Source organism: Eucalyptus grandis, chromosome 1 (genome assembly GCF_016545825.1).
Source record: "Eucalyptus grandis isolate ANBG69807.140 chromosome 1, ASM1654582v1, whole genome shotgun sequence".
In the NCBI taxonomy this organism is placed as follows: domain Eukaryota; kingdom Viridiplantae; phylum Streptophyta; class Magnoliopsida; order Myrtales; family Myrtaceae; genus Eucalyptus; species Eucalyptus grandis.
The window spans coordinates 26984269-27005962 of NC_052612.1; the positions used below are offsets into that span (position 1 = coordinate 26984269).

The window sequence follows — 21694 nt, forward strand, 5'->3', positions numbered from 1 at the left end:
GAATAATGTGTTATTCTTCTTTAAAAACCAGGGCATATGATAAGGCTGCAATAAAATGTAATGGAAGGGAAGCCGTCACCAACTTTGAGCCAAGCAAATATGAAGAAGAAGAAGAAGAAATAGGTGAGGCTGGGAAAGGGGCTAGAAACTATGTCAAAATGCTAACTTTTTAGTACTTGCGTGTGCTTATTGGTTGGGGAAAAACCATTCCAGCATGTGCTTATATTAGAGCTTCTGGATACAGATGGGAATCATAGCCTCGACTTGAACTTGGGGATTGCCCCTCCTGAAAAGCTTGATAGTACCGGTGGTCCTCGTTTTCCACTTCAATGGAATGACATGCATTGTCACCCAATACCTAGGGTAATGTTCATATCCTGCTATTGAGCATCATCTTTGTTTTAGCTTAAATTTTCATTTTGGACTAGATAGCTGTGTCTACATCTGTATTTGGTGTCTAATTGTCATCAGAGAGAAGATTTGGAAATCTAATTGCTGCTAATATAAGGTTTCTTGTATTCATCCGGAAACAGATTGAGAACTCTTATTCAGCCATATCAGGGGCTCAAGAGCTCCACCACCCAGCTATTGTATCCGAGCATCTCTCCTGTTTAAGTGGTCAAAATTCGATTTTCTTTCCCATGCACAAGGTAATAATTGGCTGAAGCATGGGTGTCCATACATTGCCTGGTTCAAAATAGCTTTAGCCTTCCAATTTTCTTCCTGTCAAGTGCAGATTTCTGACAGTCATACTACTTGCAAATCACCTGCATTTCCTGCCCATTATCTACCATTCACTGATTTTGCAGGGAACAGCATTAGAGAAGCGAGCGGAAGTTGATCCCTTGTCAAACTGGGCATCTCAATTTGGAGGCCCTCATGGTGGAACAACTCCAGCGCCGTTCTTCTCTACTGCAGCATCATCAGGATTCTCTTCTTCAGTCGCTGCTTCTCCATCAGCTGCTGCATATCACCAATACCTTTAGTCGATAGCCACTTAGTTTTTCTTCGCCAATTACCATCCTGCGACAAGTGTTTCACTGATTATTCAGGCACGACTCCGAAGTGGTCTTTCCTACTGTGGGAGGAATATCGATCTTCCATGCACTACCACCAGCAGTCCAGTGCCGAAAGTTCTCGAGCCGAAATGCCAATATTCCGTGACAAACACATTTCTTCTAGTAAAGCCAATCACACGATTTCGTCTCTGTTGCGAATAGTAATGAGTTTTGGATTTCCCTTTTTCCTTTGCCTCCTTCATATGTGAATCTAGTTCAGGTCCTTGGCTCCAGCCTCCAGGTACATATTTTTCTTGGATGCTCAGGATTTCTCTACTCGAGGGCCCTGCAAAGTTTAGATGATCTAGGTGCAGTTTCGTGCTCTCTTTCCATTACCATCCGATTAATGGATATCAATAAAGAACCTACTCTTCAGTTTATGGACGGAAAAAAGGAATTGATTAGTAGTTTTAATTCGGTGAATTTGTCGAAATATGTCGATTAGATGGGAAATAATCTGATAAATGCGACATGATAAATTAGAAATTGTTACAAGCATAGCACTCACATAATGGCTGTGTAACAAATCTAAGCAATTTCAATTACAATATAAACCGTTAGCAATTTGAATAGGGTACATCTTCGTTTCTTTGTAATGTCTTGGAAGTCATTCTCTAAATGATAATTAAGAGAGGCTTTACCTAATAATTTGGACAATATTTGGCTAAGTAAAAAAATAGCAACCCCCAAAATGAAAAAAGAAACAAATTCATAAAGACATCTGAAACTCCTCTTCCCTGATTAGTACACGTGTACCAATAGGGCTTGAACTTGCCAATGTGGTATTCTAAAAAATTTCTTGTTGAGCAATTATTTTTTGCATTAATTAATCATTTAAAAATACATAATGAGTATGTAATATTTTCTAAAAATTAACCTTTTTTAAGGCATTTTTCCCATTTCACTTAATTGTGTACCTTTCCTTAAAATATCTTCTTATTTTTAATTAATTGTTCATCAAAATTTAAACTTAATACTCTTTATGTTAGTATCAACAATTATTTTTCTGAAATCAATATTTTAGTTAATTAATTTTTCTTTGTTTTATTAATTTTTTAAATAGAAGTAAAGGGCAAAAGACATATCATTTCAAACAAAGAGATGAGAATATACTTTTTATCATTTGAAAATCGTGTATATTGCATATGCTAATGCAAATATAACAAAAGGATAATAGCCATAACAAAATCGAAATCTAGAGAGATGATATAAATTGTTGAAAATTTAAATGCAAACGCATATTGTCTTCAAAGTTCGATGGAATTTTACGTAATTTTTCAACAAAAAAAAGATGATTTTGTTATGCAAAGAAAAATGAAAATTGATCACTGCCGGGGAAAAAAAGGAAAAGAGGAAGTATCGGCATGTTTTTCTTTGGGGGGTTCAAGCTATAGCATATGAATACGACGACGGTGGAGCGAGAGCGCGGTTGAATGGCGACAAAATGTCATTGTGCTTTCACCTGTCGCAGAACGCCACGTGTCCATCCCTATATCGGGGCCATCATTATTCTCCCCCTCCTCCTCGGTAAGGAAATTCCGCGCTCCTCGGCTTTTGCCGTATAGGCTGGTACAGCAGCAGCAGCATGCCAGCACCGCCTCCTTCAGGGAGGCATAAAAAAACAGGAATAAATCGAAATAAATAAGGGGGAGACCAATCAAATCGCGAGAAAAGCCTGGAGTCCCCTTTCGTTGGTACTGATTGATTGAAGTGAAGAAATTCTGGATCCTAAGGGAGTGTCGCGGAGTCAAACGAAAGATGCCTCCGAGATGCTGCTTTCCTGCACTATCGGTCATTTTTTACACGTAAATTTTTCACGCTCAAAATTGCATTTAAGTAAGGATCACAAAAAACACCGACGCTACTTACTTTTGCATTGCTTTTTTTTTTTTTTTTTGGTCCATTGCATTTTTCTGCATATAGAAATTAGGTACTTTTTTGTTTGAGGGTGACATTCCAACCTTAAAGATGGATTTAGATCATACGAATGAGACTTTATTAACCTTCTCGAAATCTTTCAAGGAAAGATGATTTGCTACGTCATGCAATGTTCTTCACCTTCAACGTTGATTTCTACATCGCCAGTCATTGATTGCAATCTTCACGTCATTTAGCTCGGTATAATAATGTAGTTGTTGCCCAAGTTCCCCGAGCTCCAAACCGGATACTCCGCTCACTACACTACGACTGTACTTTGAAAATCCCTCGTCACGACACGTCTTTGAGCGATCGCTTTGCCACCAACTCAACTCATCTCCCACTCGCCGCCATACCTACTCAATTGATCCCTAGAATTGATTTCAATTCATTCGAGCTTCTATTGATCTCTACTTCGTTTTGTTTTTTTCCCACTCCAATGAGCATAAATCTCCAACATCGGTTTGAATGACTCTTGGATTGCATTTGGTTTAGCTCAAGTGACAATTTCAAGAGCCCACTTCTATTTCATTAAAACTCAAATCCAAAATGGTGTTTTGACATGTTTTTATGCTTGCTGGAACTTGAGATTAAGCGCCAGTTAGGTCCTAATCGATGATTTTAATGACCAACTTCATACTCTAGATTAGGCTTACGCATGTAACTGTCCAATTAATAATTGAGATTACATGTAATTGAAGCCAATTACCATTGCATATCTACTCGTTTCGAATAGCGAATGCCCGTGCTTGTTTATCTATACTGGCAGGGCAAAGCGATGCATGATTCAATTTATGCTTTGCATGTTTGTGGTGAAGTATTGTCCTACATCACTTGATAATATATTTTAAATGTTCTTTATATCCATATGATGCCTCCATCTATAAGGTTGCATTTGGTCGATCAGATAAAAGCTTAGATAGGATATGTTTTATCATATCCGGTGTTTGGTAGCCGGCTAGGATGGGATAAGGTCAGATATAAAGGAGATATAGCCCAGATAAAAAAATCCGAGGAGGAGGGGTGAGATAGACCCGGATAGGATTTCTCTTGTTGATCTATTATTAAAAAAAAACCCTATGCTCTCCTTTTCCTTCTCCTTCTCTCACACGCACGACTCCTCTCACAAAAAACACATCTTTTTTCTCAGTATCTCTAATCCGACGAATTCAAGCACCATCTCCGGCAAGGAGTCACGGCGATTCTGCATAGTAATGAGATGACGCTATGTATTGAATGATGAGTGTTTTATGAATAAGAGTTTGTGGGTTTGTAGATGATGATAAATTGATATTCGAATTCTATTTTTTTATATGGAAAATGCTAGGAGATCATTATGATGTTAGTTGTACATGCGGTTATTAAAATATATATGGTAATTGTTATGTTAGAATGATTTGCATGTGGATGATGTCATGTGATGAAGTTTGCTTGACCTATTTGTCAACGAGTGAACTCCCTTGTATGAGTATAGAGTCCCAAATACCCCAAGTACCAAAACTTAGCATGATGGGATACTTAAGTGCCAAAAATTCATAAATGTATACTTAAGTGCCAAAATCAAAGCAAAATAGATCAATTAAGTATCAATAGCAAGAAATTCTTGCCAAAATGATGACGTGGCGTTTTTTCGATGAGACAAGTGTAAAACAACGTTGTTTTGTATGCTAACGTGGCAAAGATAAGTCGAAAAAGACATCATTTTATCTCAGATTTTAATTTTAATATGAACATGAATTAAATTAAATTTAAAACTATTTTTTTAGAGAAAAAAAGGAATAAGAAAAGGGATGAGGGCTTGCACATCCCTCGCCGCCACCTCCCCACTTTAATTATTAGTTCTTGTTAATGTCCAAAATATTTTCATTGCCCAATAACAAACTTCAATATGAAATCTACCAAACAGAATACTAGATTGTTTCCAACAGGCACACCTGTGAAATATTTATGTCCAAGGATTGGATAGTTTTCTCTTTTGCTTTCATGTCTTTAATTTTATTACATATAGTTGAAGGCAAAATTGAGAGAATGCTCACTCTTATACTCGCCAAGTGTCACTTCATTATGCTTTTGTCACTGTTGCGCCCGACCCACGTTCGACCAATAATCATTGGCGTATTGATTTATCTTCCTCTAAGTTTTACTTTCTTATTGAAATAAAATTTTAAAATGTGGATAAAAATTACAGTATCTTCTTTACGCATTCTCATATATTATTTAATTTTCGTTTTATTCGGATTACGAGATAGATGAAAAAACTTGTAAACTTGTATGTACCCGAAATTTATTTTCAAAGTAAACGGATTTGCCTGAATGGTATATGCCGTAGTTAACATATCAATATTTTCAGACCAAAAAACATTGATTGAATAAAACTATGACAGAGTCAAGTTAATTCCTATCATCAGACCAAGACATGTTTGTAATTTGTTCAATTGAGGTATTTGACTTTTTTTTTTTTTTTTTTTTTTTTTTTTTGCTGAATTTTAGAAAATACGTTGCCTTATCCTCTGTATACTTGCGAAGGTGAAAATGTAGCTAATTAAATCACAATGAAATAGGCTGAATCAATTTTCTTTTTTGGTAGAAAATAAGAGAAAGTGGATATTGCGCCTCACGACAACAAACTATCCGATTTCAAACTTGCATAATTCATGGTCCTCCTTATCCATCGCGGCATCTTTCCCAAAAAAAAAATAGTTACAACTCAAATAGCTGTCACAAAAATAAAAAAAGAGACAATGCTCTTACGATAGAAATTAAGACATGGGTAAAAATATTGCAAATCCAGGCCCGGAGAGAATTAAACTTAAAAGACCCCCTTTTGTAACTTAAAAAATGCGAAACGCATAAATAAAAAACTCTATTTTTTACTCGCGTGGGGGTTGATCCAATTCAAACTAAGTGAGTGTTATCTTCTTATTCTTGAACTTTATCTCTTGAATTAAGCTTGAGATTCTGTTTAATAAGCTAAACTTGACATTAGACACAAGTCATTAACTTAATTACTTACGACGGAGGATAAAGTTCACGTTCATGTATAACACCTTGGTAACCTAAACTTAGCATTCGTTCGATGAACTCTCTTTAATTAGATAGGTTCGGTTTCCTTCCTAATCCAAACCCCTCGGATAAGCCTCACCCCTTTCCCTCTTCTTGAAGGGCGCTTATCTATTGTGAGCTTATATATAGCATCGGTGTTGCGAATTTTGCAATAGAGATTGCAATTTTTCGTGAGTTAGAGTCTAAGGGACGAACTGTGCTTGTTGGTCGGACATGGCGATCTTCGGTCCGTGTTTTGCTGCTGTTCTCAGTGTCGTGAGCTTTCTCCTTGTCGCCTCCGCGGTCCCTCTTGACGTCTCGTACGATGAAAGGGGGATCAAACTCAACGGTCAAAGCAGGATAATCATCTCCGGTTCTATTCATTACCCTCGTAGCACTCCTGAGGTATTTTTCGAGATGTTTGTGTTAGTTTGCTAAATCGAATTGGAACGGAGTCATGAATTTTTGCAATGTTTTATTTTGTCAGATGTGGGGTGATCTTCATTAAAAAAAAGCAAAAGAGGGTGGCCTCAATGCCATTGAGACTTACGTTTTTTGGAATGCCCATGAACCATTATACCGTCAGGTATTTGAACAATTTTTCAAAATATTTTATTATGTCCTACTAATTTACTCATTATTTTTTGTAAATGTTGCTCTAGATTGCAAATTTAAATCTGGTTTTATGTTGGGGTGTTTTATTTGTTTAGTATGACTTCGAAGGAAATAAAGATCTAGTCCGGTTTATCAAAACCATACAAGACGCGGGGCTCCATGCCATTCTTCGGATTGGCCCATACGTCTGTGCGGAGTGGAATTATGGGTAATTATGTTATAATTTTTCGAATTCTTCATTAATTTTTATGAATTCGCGTTGCCTTATTTTTCCTTTGGTGAGCATTTTATTATTTTTTTCCCTTATGATTTTATATTCAGAGGGTTTCCCGTATGGCTGCACAACTTGCCCGGTGTAGAGTTGAGAACAAACAACACCGTTTATCAGGTAATATTATTTTTATGCAATTTGTAGCTTTAATTTTTTAATTTCAACATCTCTAGTTTGAATTTGTGATGGATTTTTTATTTTTTTTATTGTAACAGAACGAGATGAAAACGTTTGTCACATTGATAGTAGACATGATGCAAAAGCATGGTCTTTTTGCTATCCAAGGGTGGCCCAATAATCGTTGCTCGGGTATGTAAATCAATTTCGCACTTTCTAAAAAAAAAAAAAAATTGGCTTTTATCGAAGTGGTTTAATTATTGTCTAGCTTCTAACTTGTTCAGCAATAATTAAATCGATTACGTGTTAATTAATATTTTGGCTTTTGTTACGTTTAATATGTACTTTAAAGTTTGAATAAGCTCTTATTATAGGTATGTTCTCTTGTTTTCTCTTTCAAAACTAGCAAAAATAGCACACTTTAAAAAACTTTGAATATAAAATTTTTAAAATTAAATATCTGACAATTTAAATTTTGTTTCAATGCATAGTATCAAAGTGGCTATGGCAATCTTTCTAGTTAAACGCACTGAGAAAGATTTATTTTGACTTAATGATTCGACATTTATTTTGTGATTTGATCAAGATTGAGAACGAGTACGAAAATGTGGAATGGGCTTATGGGAACAATGGGAAGTCATACGTCAATTGGTGCGCACAATTGGCCTAAAGTTATGGTGTCCAAGTTCCATGGATTATGTGTCAACAAAGCGATGCTCCTTCGCCAATGGTACGATAAATTATAATCGATTATCAATGTGATGTGCATTTCCCAAAGAGAAAGATCGATTTTTCAGTTAAAGTAAGTGTTTTTCATTTATTCGTGTAGATGAATACATGCAATGGATATTATTGTGACCAATTTTCTCCTAACAATCCAAAGAGCCCTAAATGGTGGACTGAGAACTGGTCTGGATGGTAAGGAAAATTTCTTTTTTTTCTTCCAAATTTTATATGCTCAAAATATAAATTTTAATTCATGTTAAATTTGAAAATTAATTAGGTTCAAGGATTGGGGCATGAAGGATCCACATAGGACTGCCGAGGATCTTGCTTTTGCTGTAGCAAGATTTTTCCAATATGGCGGATCTCTTCAGAACTATTATATGGTAATTACACATTAATCTATCACTATACATGTTACACTTATTTTATTTCAATCTATTTACATGTTCCCTCTGTAGTACCATGGCGGAACGAACTTTGATAGAACAGCCGGTGGTCCCTATATCACGACATCATATGACTATGATGCACCACTTGATGAATATGGTTTTTATCTATTTTTTTTAATTTCAATTTTCAAATTGCTATAAATAAAAATAGCAATCTTTGGTCAATTTTTGTTCATCTTTTTGCTACCACTCATCGCCTTTGATAGGTAACTTGAATCAAACGAAATGGGGACATCTGAAACGGCTCCACGAACTGATCATGTCCATGGAGGAGATCCTTACGCATGGAGTGAAGAGGGATGTGGATTACGGGAACATGATGTCTGTGAGTAACTGGTTAATTAATTGAGATTTGGAATTGATCGAGCATAATCTCATCGACGTTGCCGATAATAATTACATATACATTCTCGGCTATCAGGGCACCGTGTACATGTATAAGGCGAAGCAAAGTTGTTTCCTGGGCAACGCGAACCAGAACCAGGACTTCACCGTCAATCTCATGGGGAGTAGTCACACGGTCCCGGCGTGGTCTGTCAGCATCCTCCCCGACTGCTACACCGAGGTCTACAATACCGCTAAGGTGAAACAAGACTCTTATTTCTAATTTCCAATTTATTATTCTGCTTAAGTTAGTACGATCTTAGTGTTAATGAAATCCTAAATATTGTGTAGATTAACAGCCAACAGACAGTAATGGTGAAGCTACCAAACGAAGCCGACGATCAGACGGAACCCTACGAACTGAAATGGGATTGGAGGCCGGAGCATCTCGAGAGCTTGCATCACGGTGTTGCTAAGGGGAGCGTGATGACCGCAAATGAGCTTTTGGATCAAAAAACCGTCACTAATGACACTAGCGACTAGTTGTGGTATCTAACTAGGTAAATGCAATGACGGTTCTCGTGTATCGTATGGTGTTTCGATAGCCTTTTGATATGAATCTGCACAGCAAATTAGTGACTCTCCATGAATGCTTATACAGTCTCGATTTGAGCAAGAAAGATAGCCTTGCCGGCAAGGTGATCACCTTACACATCCACACCAACGGGCACATCGTTCATGCTTTTGTCAATGGGAAGCACGTTGGTGAGTCGAGCTCTCATCTATATAATCTCCATTTAATTAGGTTGATCGATGTAAAATACAGCAATCGATATCGTACGCATGCTTCTTATTACTTTTTAACGTTGGAATTCAATTTTATCTGGCTCAAGGGTCTCAATGGGGCACGAGCGATCATTTGGAATTCATCATGGAGAAAGACATCAAGCTGAAGCACGGCAAAACTAACTGGATCTCTCTCCTCAGTGTCACCGTCGGTTTGCAAGTATGAAAATTCGTGTTGCGACCTCCTTCCAAAAAAATTGAAGTTCGCTTTCTTGTTTCTTTTCCCATTAATGTGGCTGCTTGTGATGATATCCTGAGCAGAACTAGGGGCCAACTTCGGTTAATGTTGGGATTCACGGTCCGCTGAAGCTGATAGGCAAAGCGACGAGGTGACCGTGGACCTGTCGACCAACTCGTGGACGTACAAGGTGGGCTTGAACGGCATGGAGAAGAAGGGGCTGCAGCTGGACGACGCTCGCCACCAGCATGGATGGAGATCTCACAATCTCCCCTCGAACAGATTTTGTTCGTATGGTACAAGGTAAAAAGAAAGCAATTGTTTTTTTATCCAAATCCTTTGATTTATCTGCTTAAATATGCTGATTAATTGTAAATTTTTTGCCTTGGAATCTCGACAGACGACCTTCAAGGCTCCTTTGGGTAGCGACCCGTGGTGGTGGACTTGCAAGGGCTTGGCAAAGGCACTGCTTGGGTCAATGGCCACAACATCGGCAGGTTTTGGCCGAGCTACGTTGCTAGCGAGGATGGCTGCATCGCCACCTACGATTACTTCGGAGCTTATAAGTCCGACAAGTGTTTGACCAACTGCGGAAAACCTAGCCAAAGATGGTAAACAAACAGTAGACATCCATCCATGTTGTTTTTAGGGTTTTGTCAAGGTTATGACTGCGGTTTTTCTGTTCTTGGGTTAGGTATCACATCCCGTGCTTCTTCCTTCAAGATGACGGCAACAAGCTGGTACTCTTTGAGGAGTTTGGTGGCACCCCGCTCCACGTGAGGTTCCAGACCATCACGGCCGGGACGATCTGTGCCACCACCGACGAGAAGATGAAGCTGGAGCTGTCGTGCCAGGATGGGCGCGTCATGTCGGAAATCAAGTTCACCAGCTTCAGCGAGCCAATTGGCGTCTATGGGTCTTACGCGAGGGGTAGCTGCAAAGCTCCCAACACGCTCTCAGTTATCCAAAAGGTAATAAACAAATCAAAATACGCTTTCCCTAATTACTATTATTAAATTCTGAGATACACTAATTAAGCTAAACCGGTCTTTTGCAGCAATGTCTTGGACAAGAAAGCTGTACACTTGATGTTTCGGAGAACACATTCGGACTGACCGGGTGCCACCAGAATGTTTCTTTCTCCATAGATTTTATTTCTTTGGTTTCCTTTTAGAGGATGCTTTTTAGGACATTCAGGTTTTCTTTTAAGTGGGTACAAGGGGTTTTACATGTTTCATGTTTCTTTAACCTCTTTGGCTATTTTAACCTCTTTGGCTAGGATGTTTAACTTGTTTAACTTGTTTCATTCCATTAGGTACACCTTTCAATTTTCAGCTCCACTCCTCTATTGTGAATTTCTTATTAAATGGCATGATCATTTATGGGGCTTCCATCCCGTCAGTATGTATGCATACAATAAGTAGGAACAATTTATAGATGAAAAAAAAAGAAAATAATAACTTTTTATTACTCTGATTTTCATTTCTTCCCAGTTTAAGGAAACAAAGAAAATTTTTGTGCTTCCCTCTTCTAATTTAGAAGTAGGATTAAGGTGGACTAAGTATGATTAACTTGCATCGTTGTGATTGTATTTTCCACAAAAATCTGGTGTAATTGGAAAATTTGTCTCCAATTTTAGATAGATTGCTTCCATAGTATGGGAGGAATCATGTTTGAATTTCTTGCACGTTCTTGATGATCAATTGCGAGAAGAGGTGCTTAAATTGTCTTCGTTTGATTCTGAAAGAGATTCTTGTAAGAATGTGGTGGAAGATCACTGGACTTCAATTGAAGGAGAAGGGTTTATTTTGAATACACAAGCTTAGCTTGTATTATTTAAGCTTCATGTAATTTTATTTTTATACAACCTCTGTCCGTTATCATTAATTTAAAATATTTATTCATTTTCAAACTATAATTACGCTGTCAATATTGTTGAAGTGGGTTGTGTAACAACTGTATTGCACGGAACATTGACCCATTTAAATGTTCATGAAGTGGGTGACTCTCTGGTAAAGTTAGACTCATATCTCAGCATTTTAATTATTATCTTTTGTCAACAGTGGTTTTTATTATTAAAATGATTATTAGTTAATGATTAAGATAAATTAATAAAGGAAATAAATCGAGCAAAATAATCTAAGTATTGTAGAATGGGGGCTATTTTGTAATTTCAAAAAGTTAAAGGTCTCATATTCTAAAACAGAAAGTTTTGGGGACTGTATACAAGTTAAGGATGCTTATCGTGGTAGGCTCTTAGGTAACTATGCAATTAAATTTCTAAATCTAAAAAATTTATCCGACTAGTCAAAGTTTGGACTTAATTGAAGAGTATTTTGAAAAGGTGGTTGTTTTTGTAATAATATAAAAATCCGGGATATGTATATAGTGTTAATAAGAAAGTTATATGGATCAAATAGAAAATAAATCGCCTGAGCTAATTATTTTGACTAGTAGAGCTAGATTAAGAGAAAATTAACATAAAGAGTGAAATTTTGAATTGAGAAATTATGGAATTAATTTCGTAATTTTTGTTAAGCTTGAATTTTATAAAATTGATTTAGATATGATGTTAAGCTTGGTGATTTTTTTTTTTGGTCGAAATACTCTAGGTGATTGAACTCTTGGGTATAAAATCAATTTATCGTAAAAGTGTCTTTTACGTAATGGATCCTGTAGCTCAACGTACATTTTAGTGCTAATGGAAACTTGAGAATAATCATAAACTCATGTGATGTAACAATGTTGTGGGTTTTTAAATTAAATCATGATTAATTTATGAATAAAGAGTGACAGTCAAACGGAGCGGGTCAATGCACTCTTGGAAATTTATCTCCAACACTACATGAGTACAACGCAAGTGAATTGGGCGAAGTTGATTGATGTTGTCCAGTTCTCTAACAATCTGCAGCAGAGCGAGTCAACTGGCTAGATTCCGTTCGAGATTGCGACTGGGCAACAACCAAACACCCCAAGTGCAATTGCATCAGGTTATCGGGGGAGTAGTCCGCCCGCTTACAAGTTCGCCAAGGATTGGCAAGAGCAAGTCGACTTAGCAAGAGCGTGTCTACACACAAGGCCTCCAGGCGCATGAAGAAGTGGACCGACAAGAAGCGACGACATGTGGAGTTCCAGGTCGGAGACCAAGTGTTGACCAAGCTGCACATGGTGCTTCTAATACAAGGACATGCACAAGGGGTTGATCCGTCGCTACGAGGGGCCATTTCGTGTGTTACAACGGGTCAAGAAGGTTGCATACAAGCTGAAGTTACCAGCTTAAGGTACATCCGGTTTTCCATGTGAGTATACTTATTAAACCTTTCCAGGTAGATGAGGAAGATCCGGATCGAAGGGAATCGCAACAGGCACCACTCGAGGCAAAAATCTTGTATGATTGAGAAGTCAAGAGTATCATGGCAGATCGAGTCATACGTAAGCGGTATTGCACGCCCAAGCGAGAATATTTGATCTGATGAAAGGGTCTTTCGAAGAGTGAAGCAAGTTGGGAACTCGCGGAAAGTATTTGGCAATTCAAGAAGGAGATTGAAGCCTTTCATGCCAAAGACACAACGAGGGCGTCGCCTGATTAGGTGGGGGAGAATATCACGGCCCGAAAGAACGGCGATCCAAGAGGTTCCTATGGGATGACCGTGACACGACTATGGATCAAGTGACTCTCGACTTGTATCCCCGACTACTAGGGTTTTCTCGAGTCTTCTAGAATACTCCTAGAGACGGGCAATATATTACTATGTAATAAATGCGGGTAGTTGGTAGTTGGGGAGATGTAATCTCCACCAATAGATCGAGAAGAGATCTACGGATACAGTTTGCTCTTTGTATAAATAGAGGTCTCATCCCCTCATTTATATTATCTCATTCACAAGTGAAATACAAAACCAGAGCTTCTCCCATAAGAGTTTCTCTCTCTAAGATCCTTGTGAGTCGAGTGTGAGAAAAGCTGCTTAGGGGTAAAATCCTAAGGTCGCACGGGTCAGCCTACGAGTGATCGATGAGTGATCGAGAGTGATAGATCAGCTAGTGACATATGTCTATGTCTTTAAGTTATGGCTAACTCATTTGTTTTTTTCATGGTCTAGATTTGCACTTTTATTTTCATAAAATAAAACAATAGATAAAAAAAAATTAAAAGGAGGAAAGAGAAAATTAGTCGTTAAGGAGGCAAATGATAATCATTCTATTTCCAAGCATTTTCTGGACGAGTTTCTAAATAAAAATTAACGTTTGATAATAACACAAATTTTATGCTCCCAGTAGTGGGCCGAAGAACAATGAAAAAAGTTTTTATTTCTAATTTATGTTCCAAATCTAGAAAAGTAGAAAATTTATACTTCTCATTTGTATTTCAAACTTAAATTTAGACCAAAAAGTTGTTCCAAAAATAGAAAATAAAATTACGGTATCAAAAATATTTCCGTTCTAAACCTATTCCTGGAAACAAAAAAATAGAAAAATAGAGATTAGTAATAATCATCATTGGCATCCTAAGTTTTTTAACTGCCCAAGTCTTTTAAACCCTATTTAAAAAAGAAGAATGAAAAATAGAGGAGAGAAAAAAGATATTTCCAAAGACATTGTCAAGAGAAATTCAAGCTTGCATTTTCAAATAGTCTTAGCTCCTCTAATGAATTGCAATCGCATCTTCTTTTATTTTTTCTTTTTTATTGGACATGTGTTCATCCCATTTGGTGCAGAGCTGAGCTCTTCACGAATCCAAAAAACAATATTTGAGTTTGCTCAAAAGTCAACGCAAGTAAAGCCTCCTTTCAAGATTGCATCAGCCCTTCATTTCAGTTCGCACGGTGTTAGGCCCATTTAGAGTTGCATTAGGCTTTTGAGTTTATTCCACTTTGGGTACACAACACCCAAGCAGCCAAGTGACGGAAGATGATTTTTGGGCAAAAATGGTTGAAAAATTGATCACATTTTTTTCATGAAATGGGTTGAATTGATGGTTTTATAAGCACTCTATGCATGAAAGCGGTTCTTGGACCATCGGGCAAACATATTTTTATTGCCTTAGTTTCAGTATAAAAGAAAATTTCATGGAAGGCGGTGATTGAAACTTTTTCTTTTGTAACTCTAGGATTTCCATCGGGAAAATTAATCAAAAAGTCATAAATTAATTGCGTTTTTATCCATTCAGTCATAAAGTTTTAATTGTATCAATTTTAGATTTAAATATTTTCACGTTTCATCAATTGAGTCCATCCGGCCAAAATAGAAATCAATCAAAACTTAATGTTTTGACAATTTTCGCCCAAATCACTAACATAAACATTAATCGTTCCATGTGACATAATTGACATTGACATGAATAATTTCTAATAATGATTTAATATTATTTTATTTTATTTCCTTTTTTTCCTTTTTTATTCTATTTTCCCTTTTTTACTTTTTGTTCTTTGTTCCTTTTCTCATTTTCTTTTTTTTTTTCTTTTGTGTTTTCATTTTCCCTCCGTTGACCATTGTTGGGCCCGCTAATGGCCAATGCCGGCCTCAAGCAAAGGACACTTGGGCCTAGGTTGGCTTCGCCAAATCGGGGGAGGGCGAGGGTTCCCCTCACCAAGCCAAGTGCGAGGGTCCGTTGCCCACAATTGGCAAGGGTGGCAAACTCCGACGGCCATCAATGAGGCCCGACAATGGCTGACAAGGGAAAAAAATGAACTGAATTGACATATTCTGAAAATACTTATGACTCAATTATTATAATTAAAAAATTTAACATTAAATTGACATAAATAAAATAAACTTAAGGTTTTTTTGGATAATTTTCCCGAGTTCCATCTATATGGAGTCCTGTAGTTCGGTCTGCACCGAGTCACGAGTACGACCGGCGATTGTGAAAAGCAATGACTACCACCTGGAAAACAAAGAAGATCTAATACCTATCGCACAACCCTTGGGCCTAAAGAAAAGGGGAGCATCGTTCCAAATCGGATCTCATTCGCGTGGGATCTTAGCACGTCTCTTACGTCTTTCCAGAATAGATTATGGACAGCCCTTCCGAATCTTGGCAGAAAAATACAAGTATTCTCGGCACGGAATCATGCATGTGAAACGTACAATGAACGGGCCCGTCTTTCCAAATTGCCAGTTGAAACGACCCGCACGTTTGACAAATAGAGAAAATTAAGTACAAGTAGAACTCTGTTGAAACGTACCCATCCTTATCTCACCACCTGGAAGTCTTTAGTTTTTTTCATATGAAATAAGGGCTCAAGCCGAATACAAAAATTTAACGTCGTAAATTTATTATCTCAATTTTATCACATAAAAGAATAAAGTAACCCTTTAGGATGTAATGATTAACCAACAACCAAGTGCTTATCGATTTCTTCTCAATGGATATGATGCACTTTGAACTCAAAGGGAGAGCACAGCGGTTTTCTAATATATTTAAAGCAAAGGAGGGCAGCATTACCAATCATAAGCTTTAGACTAACGAGATCAATGATAGTTTTAAAGATGATGGTCTTGTGAATACCAAGTTGATTTACGAAATTGAGCCCTAATCAAAATGTTCAAAGTTCTTGCAACAAAACCAGCAAGCCAATAACCCTATCCATTCCCAAAGAAACCCCATGCAACGACAAGTCCTTGATTGTCTTTAGGTACTCGATCTAATCCACTTAAATAGGGAGGACGAGTAGATCCCATTTGACGGAAATCGAAGAAATGCTCAATCCACTCAACGTCAAGTTATTCACACATGAAACTTTGATGATTTCCTTTATGTGTGACCGAAATACTTATACCAAGCTCGAAGAAAGCAAAATTGTTCTGAAAAAGTGACTTTGTTTCTCCATTTCCCGTAAAGTTACAAACTTACTTCCAGTATAAGGTACGATCATGGGGAAAGTTCGATCGCCCTTTACCAGCAAAATTCGAATTCAACCATCAGGACAAATTCATCAAGAAGTCTTAAAACTGATTTTTCATTCGTACGCAGCAATTTTTCTCGAGACGGACGGTTATTGTGAGGATCCTGAACTCAACTCAAGACCCAAGAGCAGAGTCATGATCATTATTATTGTCGTTTTCTCATTTCTAGAAGTCGCTCGGGCTTGCCACGTCACAATCAGAACACAACCCCAATCCAATAAGATTTTTTTTTATATAAAAAAAAAAAAGGCAACGAAATTGTGATGGGGAGGGAGGAGGCCACGCTCCCCGGACACGTGGCGGCGCGCGGTTGGCGGCCACGTCCCGACTTTTCCCGCCACCCGGCCATCCCATTCCATTCCAACGTCGTCCAAACGCGATCAGGAGCCGTCCATCACGCTCATCACCATTGATGGCCCCAGCAAAAAAAGCTCGAGGAGCTAGAACCTTCCCGTCTGCTGTATCGATCCTCCTATATATATACGCAACGGTCTCGTCTCTTCCGCTCCGCCATTTCCAGATACTTCTCCAGTTCCCGAGGTCTATCTCCATCTCTCTTGTTCGTTCCGATTTCGCTGAGGGAAGCCATGGCCAAGCGTTACCCGAACGTCAGCGAGGAGTACCGGAAAGCCGCCGCGAAGTGCAAGAGGAAGCTCCGGGGACTCATCGCCGAGAAGCATTGCGCTCCCATCGTCCTTCGACTGGCGTAAGTAATCTCGCGATCTCCGCTAGTTGCTTGCTTCGGTACCTGTTGATGATCCGGTCCAGAAGTTTCGAGTTCGTAGATGAATGCTTGAACTCACAGATGGACCGATTTCGACCGTTTGACGATCGAACCATGTGCATTTTGTCCGGCTTAAGCATCGCTCCGTGGATAGAGAGTTTTGTTTCCGCATGTCGTGGATGCAGCTGGCGACTGTAGATTTGTCGGCGATTGTTTGATTTTTCTGGTTCGGTGTTCGTTGGCGTCGCAGATGGCACTCCGCCGGTACCTTCGACGTGCAGACGAAGACGGGAGGTCCCTTTGGGACGATCAGGCACTCTGCGGAGCTCGCTCACGAAGCGAACAACGGATTGGATATCGCCGTCCGGCTTCTGGAGCCGATCAAGGCACAGTTCCCGATCCTGTCCTACGCGGACTTCTACCAGGTATGACTGCCGAATGCAATTACAACCAAAATTGAATTTAAGTAATCAAACTACGAAGCACGACGCTGAAATCTTGATATGTTGTATTGGAAGTTGGCTGGGGTTGTTGCTGTTGAAATAACTGGAGGGCCTGAGATTCCTTTCCACCCTGGTAGACCGGTAAGTCAATTTTCATCTTTCTTCCAAAACTTGTTTTCTCTATTTGGCGGCTAAAGTAAGGATGAGCTAACTATTCATGCTCAATTTAGAAGCTTTCTTAAGTGGTTTGATGAGGTGTTTAGCTGCATGACCATGCTGTTGTTCTTTTCTCAAATTAGAATTAAGAGATATGTGCTTGCTGGGATTCTGTTGCTGTTCAGCCTGAATAAACTATTCTAGCTTTTCCCGTAGAAACTTTGTATTCTTTGAAAGAAGGCCAGCTAGTGTTGGTAGGATTTTGTGAGAATCTAAATAGTGGGAAAAGAGGACACCAAGAACTTCATTGACAAACATAGAAGAAGATTCGCTTAGGTACGTAATAGAGCTAATAGAATTTCAGGAAGCAAACAGATACAAGTGAAAAATCTTCTAGTACTGGAAGTTCGATAACTTGTGAATGGTAATCATCCTGAGAAACCAACTCCTGTGAAATGTTTATGAGCGAGCTAGCATTGCAGCAACAAGAGTCTCAGGAAATATGCAATGTTCCCCCTGGCATTGACCTAATTATAATCGGAAATTCAGTGAATAGCTTCTAGAAGTATAAGTATGATGTCCCTGTCTTCTTGTCTATTGAACTAATGCTGAAATTGAATATTGAAGTCCTCCATAGTTATTAAAGATGATGTCAAAATGAAAATTGTGTGGGGATCTCCAGATAATTGGATAAAATTGTTTTGATATGTGCGGTTTCACTCTCAGAATTGATGATGATTGATGTGTTTCTCGGTTGATGATTGATGTGTATCGTGCCTCCTATTTAGCCTATGAATGTCCCTTCTGGTAGGCTCACTCTGTTCTCTCTTCTTGATGAAAAATGGGGTTGGAGGTTTCTTGGTTGTTATAGACAAACAGAATAAGAAATGATTCCTCTCGTTGAAACTCTGGCAACTATACTTAGTTTGTCTGACAACCCGACTTGAGTGATGCAGGTTATGCTTAGTATGTTACTTTGAAATTTCAAATCCTTTAGCTTAATATCGGCCTTCTCATTATACTTTCTTACAACGCAATGGTAAATCCTGTTTGAAATATTGCTTGTTTAGATAATATACTGTTTTCTTGGTGTATTAGTTAGTAGGCTATATGATACTCGGCATCATAATTCATAGAAACTTGAATCGCTTATTCCCACGGTTCAGATAAAAGCAAAAGTTCTCTAACATATATTAGATATGAAGGTATCAATAAATCTCTGATAAATTACATTTTGCTCAGGACAAAAATGAACCTCCCCCTGAAGGCCGGTTGCCTGAAGCTACAAAAGGTTAGTTTGCTTGCAGTAAAGTGCGAGAAGATTATTACTGGTGTCTATGCTTTGACAAGTAAACCACTCATTTCAGGTTCCGACCATCTAAGACAAGTCTTTGGCCACATGGGTCTTAGCGACAAAGATATCGTTGCCCTATCTGGTGGGCACACTCTGGTAAGTCGATTAGTCACACAGAGTTAAGTTTCACTCAGAATTACATATTTGCTAAGAATTAAGTCCATGTTGCTGTACAGTTTTGGAGACCTCGTGAATTCTCTATATTAATGCTCCCTTGCGCTCCTTTCTACAGGGCAGATGCCACAAGGAACGCTCTGGATTTGAAGGACCCTGGACTACCAACCCTCTCATTTTTGACAACTCCTACTTTAAGTAAGAATGATCTTGCTCTATTCTTCTATAGTCAACTCAGCAGTTATATATCACCTGCTTAAACTTTGTAACCAGCTTCTTGACTTGCTTAATTAGCGCAGAGAAAAAAACATGGTTTTGACTTGCTCATGCTGTTGGTCCCTAATGCTGACAATTTTGATATCTGTGGATGTTCCTATGAAACAGGGAACTCCTCAGCGGAGACAAGGAAGGTCTGATCAAGCTACCATCTGACAAGGCTCTTATTGAGGATCCCATCTTTCGTCCTCTTGTTGAGAAGTACGCTGCGGTATGTTTGCAACTCAATGTCCTATCGTCATTTCAGAGAATTTTGCGGGGTCATTGATGGTGGAAACAATTTTTTTTCTTTTTGGGTGATCGTCTAATCGGGAGGCTGCTTTGGATGTTTCAGGACGAGGATGCATTCTTCGCGGATTATGAAGAAGCTCATCTGAAGCTGTCAGAGCTAGGGTGAGTCAAGAGACCGCACTCTGTTCGATACAATTCCCCGCAATATTCTTTCGACTTCCTCATTTTCTATTCATCATCTGTTCTCTACTGGTCTCCCTTCGCTCCCCCCATATTTCTGTCTCGGCACATGGAGATGGAACTAACTCTTGTCCCCCTTTCCTTGCTACTTGAATTAGATTTGCGGACGCTTAATGAGGAGGCGAGAGGAGCGGCTGTCTATCATCTTGGAGGATGTTTTGGAACCTCTTGTGCATCTCTCTTGATCTTCAGCATGTGTCTGTGACATGAGTCTGGTGTGCTTTTGTCATGTGTAGTCATGTGGTTTGGTCTTCTTTCTGCAAAATAAGGTTCACCACATATTTGATGGTTTGTGTAGTGATCTGCTTCTGCATTTCTAGTCCATTCCATGTATATATCTAGAGAACCGTCCTCCTGGATGAAAAATGGGCATTCATAGAGAAGCATTTACAGTTGGGTTTTGTGCGGTTGGTGAATTTGGAGAGGTCCGGCTGAAAGAAACGGATATATTGGATCTGCAAGGAGCAATACGATTTTAATAGATAAGCAAGAAGGAAGGATATTTTGAGGGATGTACTAGAATTATCCAATTCAAGCATCAAAATCCGACTCTATCGTATCTGACCATAAAACAACGCTAGAGACCAAGGGGCATAACAATTAGAATTCCCTAGCTTAAACAATGTTTTCAACCCCAATCTTTCTTTCAGTATGTTCCAAGACGTACTTAAAATCGTGGAAATCGGCTAATGATTTGATGAGTTAATCATCACAAGTCGTCATGCGTGCATATTGCTAAGTTATTGGTTTTCGAGAAAAATTGATAGAAAAAATTATTTTAAAATTTCACATGAAGATTTAAAATTAAATTGGCAAGCTAAAAAAAAGATTGACAACTGAATTTACGTTATTATAATAGTTATATAACTGATTAAACATTATCCCCACTTAAAATCTAATCCAATAGAAATAACCCAGTATTATAACATATCTGCATGACACCAGCACGTTAGTGGAACACCTTTCGTGTATATTTTAAGCGATTGCTCTTCTGACTTTGGCCGGTTGCGCCTCCATTGATAATAAGATGGAACCACTTAAGACAAGTCTTTTTTATTTTCATATCTTAAGACACTTCTTTTTATTTTCATATCTAGAGAAACGTTGCCGACTAAAACACTTGCTTTAAATTTCAGGCGCGAGATGTGGATTGATATCACCACGCTGATAAGAATATTTATGCTCTTCTATGGACAGTGTGGATCAGACCGGCGGTTCAATTAAATGAGTTAAATTATCCATTTTAACATACTTTCCCTTGATGAAACCAGCACCGTTGAATTTTCCATTAGTCTAGTGGCAAATTTTAAGCAGTCCCGATATCAAGCATTATCTTTAATCTCTAAAAAATCATGAAAATCAAACTTTGTTTGACTTCAAGTGTCCACATTTATCTGATTCTATAGATTTGAAGTGATGAAATGAACTAAAAGAAAACTAATTCAGTTACTAGAAATGTTAGCAAAAGTAACTTTGAAAGTAGGTATGCCAAGCTATGCCAAAAAGTGGGTATACCGAGCTGGCCTAGAAAATTGGCATACTAGCCTTGATTAGTTCATTAAGAATTGAAATTAAAGCACTCGTTCTTCATAATTCTTCGTTGGAATTTGCTCAAAGGAGACATTGGACCAAGTAAAATTACCAAAAAAATCATAAAATCTACTGCATTTATATCAATTCGATCTAAAACTTTTTAATTTAACCAAT

At 38.3% G+C, this 21694-nt stretch overlaps 2 protein-coding genes and 1 pseudogene across 2 annotated transcripts; all 3 read left to right on the forward strand.

Moving 5' to 3' along the window:
* Positions 1-5: 5 nt before the first annotated feature.
* On the forward strand, positions 6-1248 carry LOC104454993 (APETALA2-like protein 1). The gene is made up of 4 exons (XM_039318096.1): positions 6-123; positions 245-363; positions 534-650; positions 810-1248. The coding sequence occupies exons 1-4, from the start codon at positions 6-8 to the stop codon at positions 984-986; spliced, it is 531 nt and encodes a 176-aa protein (XP_039174030.1). The 3' UTR covers positions 987-1248.
* A 2466-nt stretch (positions 1249-3714) lies between these two features.
* Positions 3715-10717, forward strand: LOC104454984 (annotated as a pseudogene).
* A 6217-nt stretch (positions 10718-16934) lies between these two features.
* Positions 16935-20403, forward strand: LOC104435850 (L-ascorbate peroxidase 2, cytosolic). The gene is made up of 9 exons (XM_010048549.2): positions 16935-17155; positions 17424-17598; positions 17692-17757; positions 19015-19063; positions 19140-19222; positions 19359-19438; positions 19625-19727; positions 19851-19909; positions 20086-20403. Exons 1-9 carry the CDS (start codon positions 17037-17039, stop codon positions 20099-20101), a joined length of 750 nt encoding a protein of 249 aa, XP_010046851.1. The 5' UTR covers positions 16935-17036; the 3' UTR covers positions 20102-20403.
* Positions 20404-21694: the final 1291 nt, after the last annotated feature.